The sequence below is a fragment of the Cavia porcellus genome, unplaced genomic scaffold (genome assembly GCF_034190915.1).
Source record: "Cavia porcellus strain 051 isolate PalLab524CR breed Dunkin Hartley unplaced genomic scaffold, mCavPor4.1 scaffold_3, whole genome shotgun sequence".
Lineage (NCBI taxonomy): Eukaryota > Metazoa > Chordata > Mammalia > Rodentia > Caviidae > Cavia > Cavia porcellus.
In genome coordinates this window covers 29752382-29765524 of record NW_026947486.1, presented here as the reverse complement: position 1 = coordinate 29765524, position 13143 = coordinate 29752382, and the positions used below count along the sequence as shown (strand labels likewise).

The window sequence follows — 13143 nt, the reverse complement described above, 5'->3', positions numbered from 1 at the left end:
TTAGAGACATCTGTAGGCAAATGGATGCACCCAGATAATATAATGCTGAGTGAAACAAACTGGACACACAAGCTTCAATACCACATGGTATCTCTCATTTGAGTGAGGCAAAGTACAAACAAGGGTACTAATAAAGGTTGGGTAGAGGGAGATGGATCTCTTATAATAGAAAAGCGGTCCAAGGGAAAAAGTGTGAGGAATGAGGAAGGAAAGGGGAAATAAGCAGAATAAAGAGGAAAAAAAGGGGAAATAAGTAGAATAAAGAATATACCACATATGGTAACATAATAACCTCAATTAATATGAACATTATATGCTATAATATGAGCTAAGATTAATAATATCAAGAAGAATAAAAAAGAGGAGAGGGGGAACCTGAGAAGGAGAATGGAGAGAGAGAGTAGGGAAAGAGGATTTTTAAAAAGAAACAAGCTGTGATATACACACTTAATCATTTGCCATGATGATTTTAAACTTCAAACATATACTAATATAAGAAAAAAATTTAGAAAAAAAGATGTTAAAAGCCACAGTTTTATGAACATGATCAAACATTGTTTAAGGTCCTCTGAAATTCTTTCCCATCAAAATGAATAGGGATGGGATTTCCACAGTAATTTCCCTCTACCTAATGCCAAATTTTCAGTTAAGATTTGAAATAGAATAATCAGATCTACTAGTTAACTTTGTTCTTGCTTTTTTGTTGTTTTTGCAGTTCTGGGTGTAGAACCCAGGGCACTTGCCCATTCTTATTTTCAACCTTGAGACTGAATCTCACTAAATTGCTAAATTTGCCAGGCTGGTCTCAAACCTGGGATCATTCTGCGTTAGTCTCCCAAAGTGCTGTGATTACACAGGCATGCAAGACCATCTCTGGTTTAATTAACTATTTTTACAGCACCATGAGGCCATGATACAGAACCTGAAAACAGCAGAAGATCAAATGAACACATGAAGACAAAAACAAAATCTTCAATATGAGCTATGATCTCAGCTCCAGACCCAGTGTAAGTGACTTACCATCATCATCCTCTCATTTTCTACTTCATTGAGCAACTCAGCAAACTCCTTGAAGGATTCAGCTGGCAGGAAACAATAACAGATAAAGAAGATTAATCATGGAGCTTGATAGACAAGTAGGCAGGGATCTGCCCAATGCTAAATACAAGCCAATGCCTCAAACTCACATAGGTCCTAAAAGAAAACATTAAGGCAAAGCTAGCAAGCAGAATGTGTTCAGGGCCTGTTGAATGTTTTTGCTCTTTTGCTTTTTTGCCAATCTCTATTCAAGAGCTTTTCCATGAAAAATATTTTATGTAATTCTTACACACCACTAGGAATACCTAGAATTTCTCTTACTTCTTAGACAAATTAAATGAATAAGGGAGGGGCAATGGGTTTGCTGGGTATAGAATGACAGCTGTAGAATCTCAAAACTTGAGTTTGAGCTCCTGCTCCACTAGTCACCAAATAGACAAATATCTCTGTTTAAACTTTTCATGCTTTAATTTCATCATCTATAAAATGAAATTAACTATTATTTTGGAGTAGTTATAAAAATGGAATGAAATATACATTGTGAACAGAGTTTTATATTCTATCATTTTTCTTGATTTTAGAAGCACTGTGTTGAAGTAAAAAACACTTCTGAATTACTAGCTATGAGACTTTAGGCAAGTTACTCAATGACTCTGAGATACTGTTTCCTTCCTTAGATATAATTCCTATCTCATAGGTTTGCTTTGGTGGTTAAATAAGATAATACAGACACACCTCCCAATATACAAGATAATTTCAATATATATTAGTTTTTTTTTTTTTTTTTTTTTTTAACCTTGTTGAGTCTAAAGCAGGTGTTCTCAATCCTGGCACATAAGAATCACTATAACTTGTGGAGCTTAAAAAATATCAATCCCACACCCTTCCCCAGATTAACTAAACTCAAATTCACCTATAAAAAAAACACTGAACTGCTTTTCTGTACTCATGCAAAACTTCTTATATCAAGCATGCAGGGATTTCTCTAAAATTAAGCAACTTTCCAACTCTTTCAGAAACCAGCTTGTTTGAAAATTCAATTCTGATACTAACAGCCTAGAATTAGTACAGGCTCCACAGGTACAGGGCTCAGTGCCACAAAATTAACCACAACTTCTGATGTCACTAAGTCCTGGATTTGACCCATGCTTAACAACCAAATTACAGGTTTTTATAAACCCCTTCTCATCCTTGATAATTTCCTAGAAGGAAACCATTCTGTAAACACAGAATTTGACAAAATACTTTACCTACTAGTAAAGGTTTACATTATAAAAGATACAATTCTGGAGCCACAAGATGAAAGAAATGCATACTTCCAAGATGTCTTTGTTTAAAACTTTTGCTATAATATTAAGCCTAAACCTATCTCTCTGTATTCATTTACTTAAGTACCTGATGAAAGATTCTTAAGGACCATAGATAAAGGCACACAATACATGAGAAGGAACAGTATATGGGTATTAGATGATGAGGATTCTAGTTTAGGAGACAACATAAAGAGAGAGGATATACATTTTAGAGAGAAACAGACCTAGATTGACAACCACAGTTATTACTTTCTATGTGACTCTAGATAAATGATAGAACCCTTTGAGTTTCAATCATTTTACCTATTAAATAGCCATGATTATCACCACCTAGAGTATTACAATAAGAACTAACTTAGAGGGTAAATCCAGTGTGTCAATAACTGCAGATAATAAACATTACCCTTTCTCCTACTTCCCAACCTTCTATCCTTTGACAGGCAATTCTACCACTTAATAGCAGGGTGACTAGTAAAATCACTTTTCCTCCCTGGACTTCAATTTCTAAACACACACACACACACACACACACACAGAGAGAGATTAAGCTTTAGTATTCCTTCAAATACCCCAACTTTCTGCCAGAAGCATGAAGTATGTTCTCAAATGATATCTGAATTACAGAACACATATGGGAAGCTTGGAAAAACAAATGTGTATAAATAATTTTAATCAAAAAATATGTATATTTGTAACACATAATAGTGATGGTCCTTTTGAGGAATTGGTACATGCATATACAATATAATTATTTTGATCCTTTCACTCTCCACTCTCCTAAGATCACTCTCCCTCTAATCCCCTTACTTATCTGTGAAAAATTTTTAAATCAACTTTTCATAGCCCTAGAAATAACCAAAATATAACAATACAAGTCATTGAAAATGGCTGAATAACTAGGAAAACAGTGAGGTTTTATCCTACTATGTTCTCACTGCTTTTTTTCCCGTGCTAAAGTAGCTTTGAAAGCAATTGTACAGTTACTTCAAAGATAACTGAAAACTCAATTTTTACTTTTTAAAAGAAAATTTCCAATCATATGTCAATAAACAGACAAGTGACTATCTGAACCTAGGTTCACCCAAGATCTATGCTACATATCTAACTCCTATCATCTTTCCATGAGGAAAAGTGGACCAAGGTGTATTATGATAAATATAAGATGGTGACAGGCATAAGAGAGGAGAGTTTAGAGGGAAAAATTACTAGAATCAAGGAGACCTTTGGTAGGGAAGGAATAAATGGCAGACAGGCCTGAGATCTGAGCCTTATTAAAGAAGCCACTAAAAAACTGAAAATTATTTCACCCAATCTTGCATTCAATACCCCAGGAATCTACTAGGATTATTTCATATCACTTATTTGACTCTGGCTGGCACCAAACTACAAGTCTCCAGATTAGTCAGATAGAAAATACATCAAGAGGGCATAAGAAATCTGTGAGATTAGAAGGCAAGACTAGTAGTCTCCTCACTTTGCCATCCTCTTCAGTCAAATGCTTTTATGTGACCTCAAAGAGCCCATGAGCTGGCATTTCCATTGGAAACACTCTGGGTTATGCTCTGCTTTGTGAATCTTAAGACTACTGACAATGTTGAATAAAGCTGTGAGCTCCAGGGAAACAGTGATTTTAAGGAAAATCACTTTTCTAGCTGATCCCTTAAGAAATCCTTTACTGAGACCGTGAGAGGCCCAGAAAAATAAAGTCAGATAGCACCTTCCAGGAATCCGCCAGACTGGGATTGTGAAGAGCCAACCAACAGAGGAATTAGCCAGTCTTTCTGGTAAGCCACACAGGCCATACAGGGACCAAGAAGAGGAAAGTCAACATCTCCTGTGAACCTACCCACAGACAGGCTGAGAATCACTAACCATTCCCCTCCATTTCCACATAAGCCATTGGCGGATTCAGAGGACAGGCTAAGTTGATAGCAACTGAGGTACAAAAAGCAACTGAAGGTTTTATGACTTTCTATGACTTTGCAGTTCTGGAGCCAGCAGTCTAGCATCTATAGGAAGGATTACATTTTGTAATATAGCAATTATGGGGGAATTCTTTTCATTTTGTTTTTGAAATCTAATGCTCTCATTGTTTTATTTTGTTCTGATTGCTTCGCTTTATTTAATATTCTTTTTTGATTGGTTTTATTCTGTTTTGTTGTGGTTTGATTGTACTATATCTGATGGAATGGACAACACTATTGTAAAGATAACAAAATATACTGTGGTAATCACTGTTGTTTTCCTATTATCCTACTTTGAAGTTCTGTACCAATTTCACTGCTTTGTTTTGATTTGATTTATTTTGTTTTGTTGGGTTTTATTATCTTTAAAATTAAAAAAATAAAAGAAAAAGAAATCCTTACCCATTTTGTCATCAGGAAAAAAATAGCTAAACTGTAATAAAGGACCATCTTCCTCTTCCTTCATATATATGATCATCTACATCCTTTCTCATGACTCCCCTAAGACTCCCTTTGTTTACCAATTGTGTAACACAGCAAGTTTCCTTCCTTGCTTTTGAAATGTTCCTCAGTAATGAAAGTTCTCCTAAATGCAATCACTTCTTTAATTATCAATGCTTTTGGATTTATATCTGAGTTGAAGTAATTATATTTTTTTATTGGAAAATAGTCATCTATAGCATACCCTCTTTTGGGTTACCAAAATTCTCCCCTACGCTTGTCTTTGAGCTGTTTTCTACCTTTGGTTAACTGAGGATAACTGATGAACATGTAAACTATTTTATCTGATTAAAACTTGATTTCTTCTTTCCTGTCAAAAAAAGAAGTTTGAATAATACCTACCTATAAATTAGACTAAATTCTTTTACCTTGCCCAAATAGTATATACTTACTAAATTTTGAATTCTTTCTATTTCTTTCAATTTCTAATTGGAATCCTCCAAATTACTATTCCTAATGTTGTCATTTCTACCTCATTTGGAGTCATATAGAATTAAAATTTGACTGCCTAGATACCTGTAGGGTATGCAGAGTATCTGACTGGGCTCTTTTCCTTTAGATCTGAAGAATTCCTGAGACATGAAGCCCAACAACTTGGTATCAATCTCCCAGATCCTACCAAACAGCAGATTGTGTATTGTGCTAGAATTCTCTACAGAAAAGTCACTGCTCAGACTAAGAAATGAGCATGGCAGAATGCTCAGTTCATGAATAGATGCATATGAAAAACAGCCAAGAATGTGTTTACAATGCCACCAAGAGCACTGACATCCCTTGTCTAGTGTTTCAAGAAACTCCATGAGTGGTGCTACAGAACCAAAAGATTTTCTCCAATGACCTTCATGAAAATCACTGGACTTTCAGGATTCTACTCATGGCTTTTCACTTCAGCACAACCTTTTATATTAATATTTATCTTGTTTATTTTAATTATCCCTCTTTTTGGATTCCAGGACCCTAAAACAACTAAACTTAGCCACCATTGTTCAACAGATGTTTCAATTGGTTTTATAAGAAAGACACTAATGGAAGTCCTTGAGAGGCTATTTCTTAGACCCTGCTCCACCCGAAACAAGATGTTTGTAATCTGCAGTGGGCACAATGAAATATTCACATGGAACAAGATCGACAATGTCAAACTTTACCTGAGCCCTCCACTCCCACACAGCAGTAATGGCTGGCTGGTAGAACTATCTGTCTCCAAGTTTGACATCAGTCAGCGTGGTCACAAAGGTCCTTCATCAAACATGTTAATATGACAACAGTAGAAACATGATTTATAGTTTAAGAGTACAAATAATGTTTTTAAATATGCAACCTACTAAAATCCAATGATGTTAACTTCTGGAGAAGTTACAACAAACATGTGCACAGAAGACAGCTGTTATTGGAGTTCAACTGTATAAACATTGGATAAACATTCTGCTCTGATAATAACACTGAAATTCAGGATTAAAATATAAGGTTCTCCAATGAAACGACCAAGTAATCCCCCATGGCTTTTAATGTTAAGGGAATCTTCCAGGGTTCTGCTTCTTGTTCTCTCTTGTTCTATATACTGCTACCCATAAGCTTCATAATACAACTCAAATTATTCCATGAAGTATTTTATGTCCTTCACCATCTGGTGAATCTTGGGAAACCAATTTCCAGACAGACTTTCTGCATAGCAAGAGGATGAGGTTTTTCCTCTCAAATGAAAGGTTCATATTTCTGCACTGTTGAGCCTGTAATGAGTAGGATCTTGTTGATTCTGGAGATACCTTCAAGCCATTTTTCCTATGACTTTAATGCAAAATACTCAGCTTCTTTTTAATGCTAGTATTTTCAAAAGCTACTTGACTCACAGGTCTCCTCCAAACATAAGTTTTGGGGTGCACATTTTAGGTATGAACCATAAAAGAAATTCAACACAGAAAGGATCAGGACATAAGTGAGTCAAGTAGGGCACCTAAACTGCAAAACTTATGAAGGCATATTTTTCTTTCCAGTATGCACAAACCTAGAGTAAGTGCCTCCTTCAGTCTGAGCCCCATCCATGTGATGCCCTCCCACACCCCACCCTTGCCATAAAAAAGAATCAGGTATCATTCCGCTGAGTTTTCCTTATTTATTCTCCCCAACACACACATCTCAATCTGGATTAGTAGCTACTGTATGCTTACCTCTACCACAGTACTTATCATACTGCATTCCAAGAGACTATTTACTCATCTGCTTCCTTTAACAGAAAGAAGGCAGGCAATGTGTTATATGTCTATGAATTCCTATTCTATGATTCTTAATGGATACTATTTATTTACTGATGAGAAAATAGCAACCAGGAATCCTCACCAAAAAGAACAATCAGATTCCCTTATGATAATGTCAGAAACAATCTACTTTCTAGCTTCAGTAGTATGAGGATATAGAATCATCTTCCTAAAGATACTTTCCAAACTAACCTAAATGGACGCACCATAAAAAATGAGTTTATAGCACAGATGCTCAATAAAAATTTGTTGCTGATCTAGTAGTAATCCTGACACGATCTAACTGTGTGTGATCTTTAACAATCACTTTCCTAATTGTGCGCCCAGTTTCCCCACCTGAATAGGGATGAAATAGCTTTCTTTCCTCCCCTTTCCTCATTCTCTCCCCCCTCCCCCTTGTCCCCTCTTCTCTATCACTCTCTGTTTATAAATGCTAAATCTTATTAGCTTCTTTTTTTTATCTGAAAATTCCATTGTTTAAGCAAATTCTTACATGGAAACCCAATACAAATACACTGCTGCTTCATGCGTACTTCAATAGATGGGTGACGCTGATCCATGAACAGTTTGAAAGAGCTGGGATGTTCCCTGAGGTTCCAAAATGCTCATTGAAATTATGATGATAATAGAAACCAGGGCCCTAAATTCCACTATTGAGATTTTGATTCTTTTGGTCTAAAAATGGTTCTGGGACTTAGGGTCAGTAAGACTGCCAAATAATTCTGATATGAAGACATATTAGAAACAACTAAACTATATATTCTCTAATTGCTCTGCAAATGCTGTCATTTTATGATTCTACATTTTTCATTTTGTAGTTGATTTAGGAAATAAAATTGCAAATCAATACCTTTTCCCACAAAGTAGTGTCAACCAGCTTCTTGATAGGGTCAATAATGAATGAGTTATTAAGGACTAACTATAAGCCAGATACTGAGCTAAATGATGTACCTTGACATATACTCTCTAATTACTTGATTTACTCCACATAACCTTATAAGGTAGATAATATTTCCTAGTTTACAGAAGAGGGAAACAGAGACTCAACAAGTTAGTTTATTTTGGTATATTTTACTATAAACTCCTTCAATCTATTAAAAATTGCATTCAATACTTTTTCATTCTTGAAAAATATGAAGTTCCAGATTTTTTTAAATCAGCACTTTGAAGATATTATTTTCTTGACTCACATCAAAACCACTGAGAACACTGCTGTGAATCAATTTTGTTTTCCATCTTTTCTTTCTGGTCATTAAGATCATCAGTTTTTCAGTTGTTTTTTAAATATTATATGTGCACATGTATTACATGAAACATATACACAGAACTGCATTAAGTCTATCAAAAGTATAACTATCATCCTAGTCAACAAACAGAATACTATTGGCACTCCTGAAAATCTTTCTACATCAGAAAAGCCAGTTTTGATTAAATGACTGTGGTCATCACTTCCTGGGGTTTTTTTGACACTTTCAAATTCACTGTAAGTTACAATAGCCAACTCAAATTTTGAAACATCCTGTAGAATGTAGTGCTGGTGGGACAGAAACTGGTAATAGTGATTGTCTCTCTGAAGGAACCCTTGGTGACTGGAAAGGGTGAGCGAGTCACCCTTGTCACCAATGTTTTTATGCTTTTTGGGATTTAATGCCTTATGCATATATAGCCCTTTGAAAATAAAAGGGCTATCGATAGTATTTCACATGGAAAGAGACAGACAGACATAAAAAGATAGAGTACAAGGCTGGAGATTTAGCTCAGCGGCATAAGCGCCTGCCTTGCAAGTGTGCGGTCATGAGTTTGATCCCTGGTATCGATAAGAACGAAAAAGACAAAAAAAGAGAGAGAGAGAGAGAGAAAAAGAAGGGGGCAGGGAAATCAAGTCCTACATGTGAATTAAAATATTAAAAGTAGGAGAAGCCATGCTGGTTCAAGGAGGAGCACAAGAAGGCAGTTTGCCCTTCTGGTAAGCCACACAAACCACGCAGGGCCCAGGAAGAAATAAGCCAGTTCGCACTTTCTGTGAGCCAACTGGTGCATAGACTGAGGATCAAGAAGGCCCCTCCATACCCCGGTAACCAGCCAGCTCATCATGGAGGTACAAAAACAAATAAATGTTTGTATTTGATTAACTGTTCAGATTTAAGGTTGGTAGTCTGAGCATCTATTAGAAGGATAACAATACACAATACAGCCAGTAACTGGGATTTCCTTGTTTTGTTTTGTTCCAATTTATTGTTTTATTTTACTCAGTGTTCCCTTTTGATTGGTTTTATTCTGGTTTGTTTTGTTTGCCTTTGCTGTATCTGATGGAAAGGACAACTAGTATGAAGATAACAAGATATATTAAGGTAGCCATTGATGATTTCCTCTTATCCTGTTTTGAAGTTCTGTACCACTTTCACTGCTTTGTTTTGATTGGCTTTATTCTGATTTGTTTTGTTGGGTTTTATTCTCTTTAAAATAAAAAAATTATAAATTGGCAAAAAGGAAACACTAGAATATCCTATTGTTAAAAAACTAAATTCAAATTTAAAGCAGATACAGTACTATATAAACTTCAGGCATTACCATTGGCAACTGAGCAACATTGGTAGAGAAAAGGCCAAGCAATACCAAATGAAAGCATGGATATTTTGCTTCAGAGCTGTGACAAATGTTAAGATCTGGACAATAAGAAATTCCTCCCTCATCTCATATACAGATCATTTCAAATGACTCCTAGAGCTAATCACCAAGGGAAGGAAATCCAGAAAATCCTCAGGCTTTCCCCTACATCCTCTAGAATCATATACTGCTATCTCAGAGATTACTGATGTGTGCTACTGAGGTATCTCTTGGAGCCATATTGAAAATTCCATTATGGAAAGGCCTTCTGAGCATCTAATATCAAATCTAAAAGCACAAATCTAAAACCACAACCCAGAATTGAATCCTAGTAACTTGTACCACTTTTTCCCCTAATGTTTAAGTAAGTCATACTCTTGGACTAGAGTAGATTTCCAGAAGTAGAATAAAGAGAACTCAATCTGAATACAAATATCTACCTGACAACTGTACTTTCATTAAAAAAGTTATTGTAATACTATGTATAATAGTAAACAATTAGAACTAAGATAAATTTCCAGAAATAAATATTAAATAAGTATAGCTAGTATAATAATGAATATATTATTCATTCACTTAGCAAAGATGTACTGAGCATCTATGTCAGGCACCCTACGCACTAGGGAGACAATAGTAAACAAAACAATCACCTTCTTGTCCACCTTTGAACTTAAAAAATTTTTTAAGTGATATGAGAAAATGTTTATGATAAAATGTTAGGTAAAAATATAATATTACGTATTTAATATAAACTAAATACATACAAAGAAAACAGATACATGTTTAGTAAAATACTTAATATACCAGTACATCCTAAACGCTGCTTCTGCAGGAATAGCCCTTTATCATGTTATTTTATACTTTTATATATTATTCCAATTTATTACAGTGAGCATTTATTAATACATTTTTATATTTTACCTTCTAACAGTCATAAATATGATTATATCACCAACTTTTTCCAACCAGATTAGGTCATTCATAATAGTTCTGTGATTCAATGTTCTCATGTGGCAGAAGGCTGTAAATTAACTCACTCAAGGGTCAGTAACTTTTTCTTAACAAATCAGAAAGTAAATATTTTAAGCTTTGAGAGCCAACTAGTCACTGTCACTGCTAGATAACGTTGCTATTGTACTGTGGGAAATATCCATAGATGATATAGATAGGAATAAGTGTCACTGTATTCCAATAAAACTTTATTTACAAAAGTAGATAGTAAGCTATATTTGACTAAATGGTCATAGTTTTCTGACTTTTAATTAACTTCATAACAAATAAAGCAAACACAGAGTTTCTTTCTTTTCTACTACTATTCAATCTTCTGTTTGTAATATCCTTGTGAGAGAGATAAAGGCATTAGCCCCATTTAATAGAAGACAAGATGGAGACTTAAAGAGGATAAGTATATTGTCCAAATGTCACTCAGCTAATAAAGAATTTTGCTAAATACAGATCTCAATGGAGATTCTCAAACTCATGTTGGCTAAAGAGTTACACTAAGAAAAATTCTAATTTTTAAACTATCCAAGGAAATTTGTGTCTTAGAGGAATCCTATGTTTAATCACTTTGGAAAATAAATAAATTACTCTTTGTCCTTTACAAAAATATCCATGTATTACATGGTTTAAAGAAAAGTTCTCCCTGCAGACAGAATCAAAAGCCCTCTGTGAAGGTGTACAAGATATCCTGACTGGCTTTGGGTGAAGCAGAGATGGCACTGGCAAGGAAGGTTTCCTTAGCCTTCCTAAAGGGTTTAGCTATATCCCACAGGGGATTAAGACATTCAGTGCTCTGCATCCACAAAGTAAGGAGCCTCCACAGCTTCAGTCCAAGACAAGAGGCCCAAGAAAAATGGAGTTGAGACTTACCAATGTTAACCTCATCATCAGTCAGGGTATCTCCAATGAAATTAAACTGAAATGACTGCAGTGTCTGGGAAAACTTCTGAACAGCAGAGGAGTAATCTGTAAAAAGTAAACAGGAGAAATGGTCAACATCATTATATTTTGACAAATTTTCTCATATGTTACAGTAAATTAGAAAAAGAAGAAACAAAAAGATCCATGCTCTAGTAAAAATTTTGAACTAAAACTTGCAAGTTAAAGAAGGAAGAGAGCAGATAACTTCATGAACTCCTTTGAAAAGCTAGGAAACCTGTTTTCATCTTCAATTCATCTGCTATCTCATCCCTTTTACCAAAAACCTGAAAGACCTGAAACCACTTAGTTATATTCTTAAAATGTAGTATCTTCTTGAGTATTTGTTAGTCTTCATTTTGTGTAATGACTACATATTTTTTCACCTTTCATAAAACAAATATCCATAATCACTTGACAAATAAAGAATTATTCCCATTTTATGTATATGAATTCAAAGCCCTAGAGATATCTAAAAGGCTGGAATCATATATAAGCCAAGTAGTCTGCCTAACACCTGGTCCCTGTCTAAGACAACACAAGTCTGAACCTAGACATTTTACAAGTTAATCAAATGGCAGTCTTAGTTAGGATATTGTCTAGTAATAGAACAGATTTCACTTGCTCACAAGAGTATTTACAATTAGACCTTCCCTGAAGAAGTAATGAATGAAACAAATCAGGGTGTTGTGGCCAGAAAATTGGTTTATTTTTGATTGATGATTTTGAATTTTAGTATGTAAATCCAATTTTTTTTTTTGGTACCAAGGATCAAGCTCAAGACCTTGCTTTTGCCAGGAAGGTGCTTATGCCACTGAGCTAAATCCCTAGCCCTTTGAATTTTAGTATGTAAAAGTTTAATAAAGCACATTTAGCTATACTTTTGAGAAACTATCTATTGAAATTTTAAAACATGACATTCAATATAGATTCCTGAAAAAAATAAAACTAGAAATTCTGTTTGATCCAACTGTTCTCTAAGCACCTCACCAAAAGAATTAAAGACATTACATTATAGTGATAATGCATGTCCATATTGATAGCAGCACGATTCATAGTAGCTGTATCTTACAAATGGCCTATAACAGATGTTCTCCCCTGTATCCCATAAACAGATGAACGGATAAAGAAAATGTGGCACTGGCCATTCACGAACTATAGGGGAGGAGAGCAAGAAGCCAAGCGCTCGCCCCCTTCCTCCCTCTCTCCCTCCCCCCGACCCTCGTGCAAGTCAGCACCATGCACAGGCCACTGGGGGAAGAACCCAGATGCCAGCCTTTTCCCATGAGTTGGCATCATTCACAGACTGTGGGGGAGAAGAACAAGAAGCCAAGCCCTCCCTGCAAGCTAGCGCCATGAACAGGGTGTTGTGGAGTGAACCAGATGCTAGCTCATTATGGCACACAGGCTGGGACACAAGAAGAGTCAAGGTTCCCCACCCCCACCTGCCACTTACAGTAAGCAACCAGCTGATCCAGAGAAAAACAGTCTGCAATGACAGCTATTGAAGTAAAATACATCTTAACACGTGTAGTGGTTATAGTGTTTCAC

The 13143-nt window shown here is 35.5% G+C and overlaps 1 protein-coding gene across 13 annotated transcripts in view; it reads right to left on the bottom strand.

Moving 5' to 3' along the window:
- Positions 1–13143, bottom strand: part of Ophn1 (oligophrenin 1) — a 514511-nt gene that overhangs the window by 357342 nt on the left and 144026 nt on the right. For all 13 annotated transcript variants that reach the window (XR_010046461.1, XR_010046463.1, XR_010046462.1 and 10 more), the window contains 2 exon segments: positions 11545–11640; positions 1021–1082 (listed from right to left, as the gene is read on the bottom strand). Coding sequence is in view for 10 of the 13 variants with exons in the window: in NM_001173097.2 (NP_001166568.2) it covers positions 1021–1082; positions 11545–11640 (158 nt within the window). In the remaining 3 variants the exon portion in view is untranslated.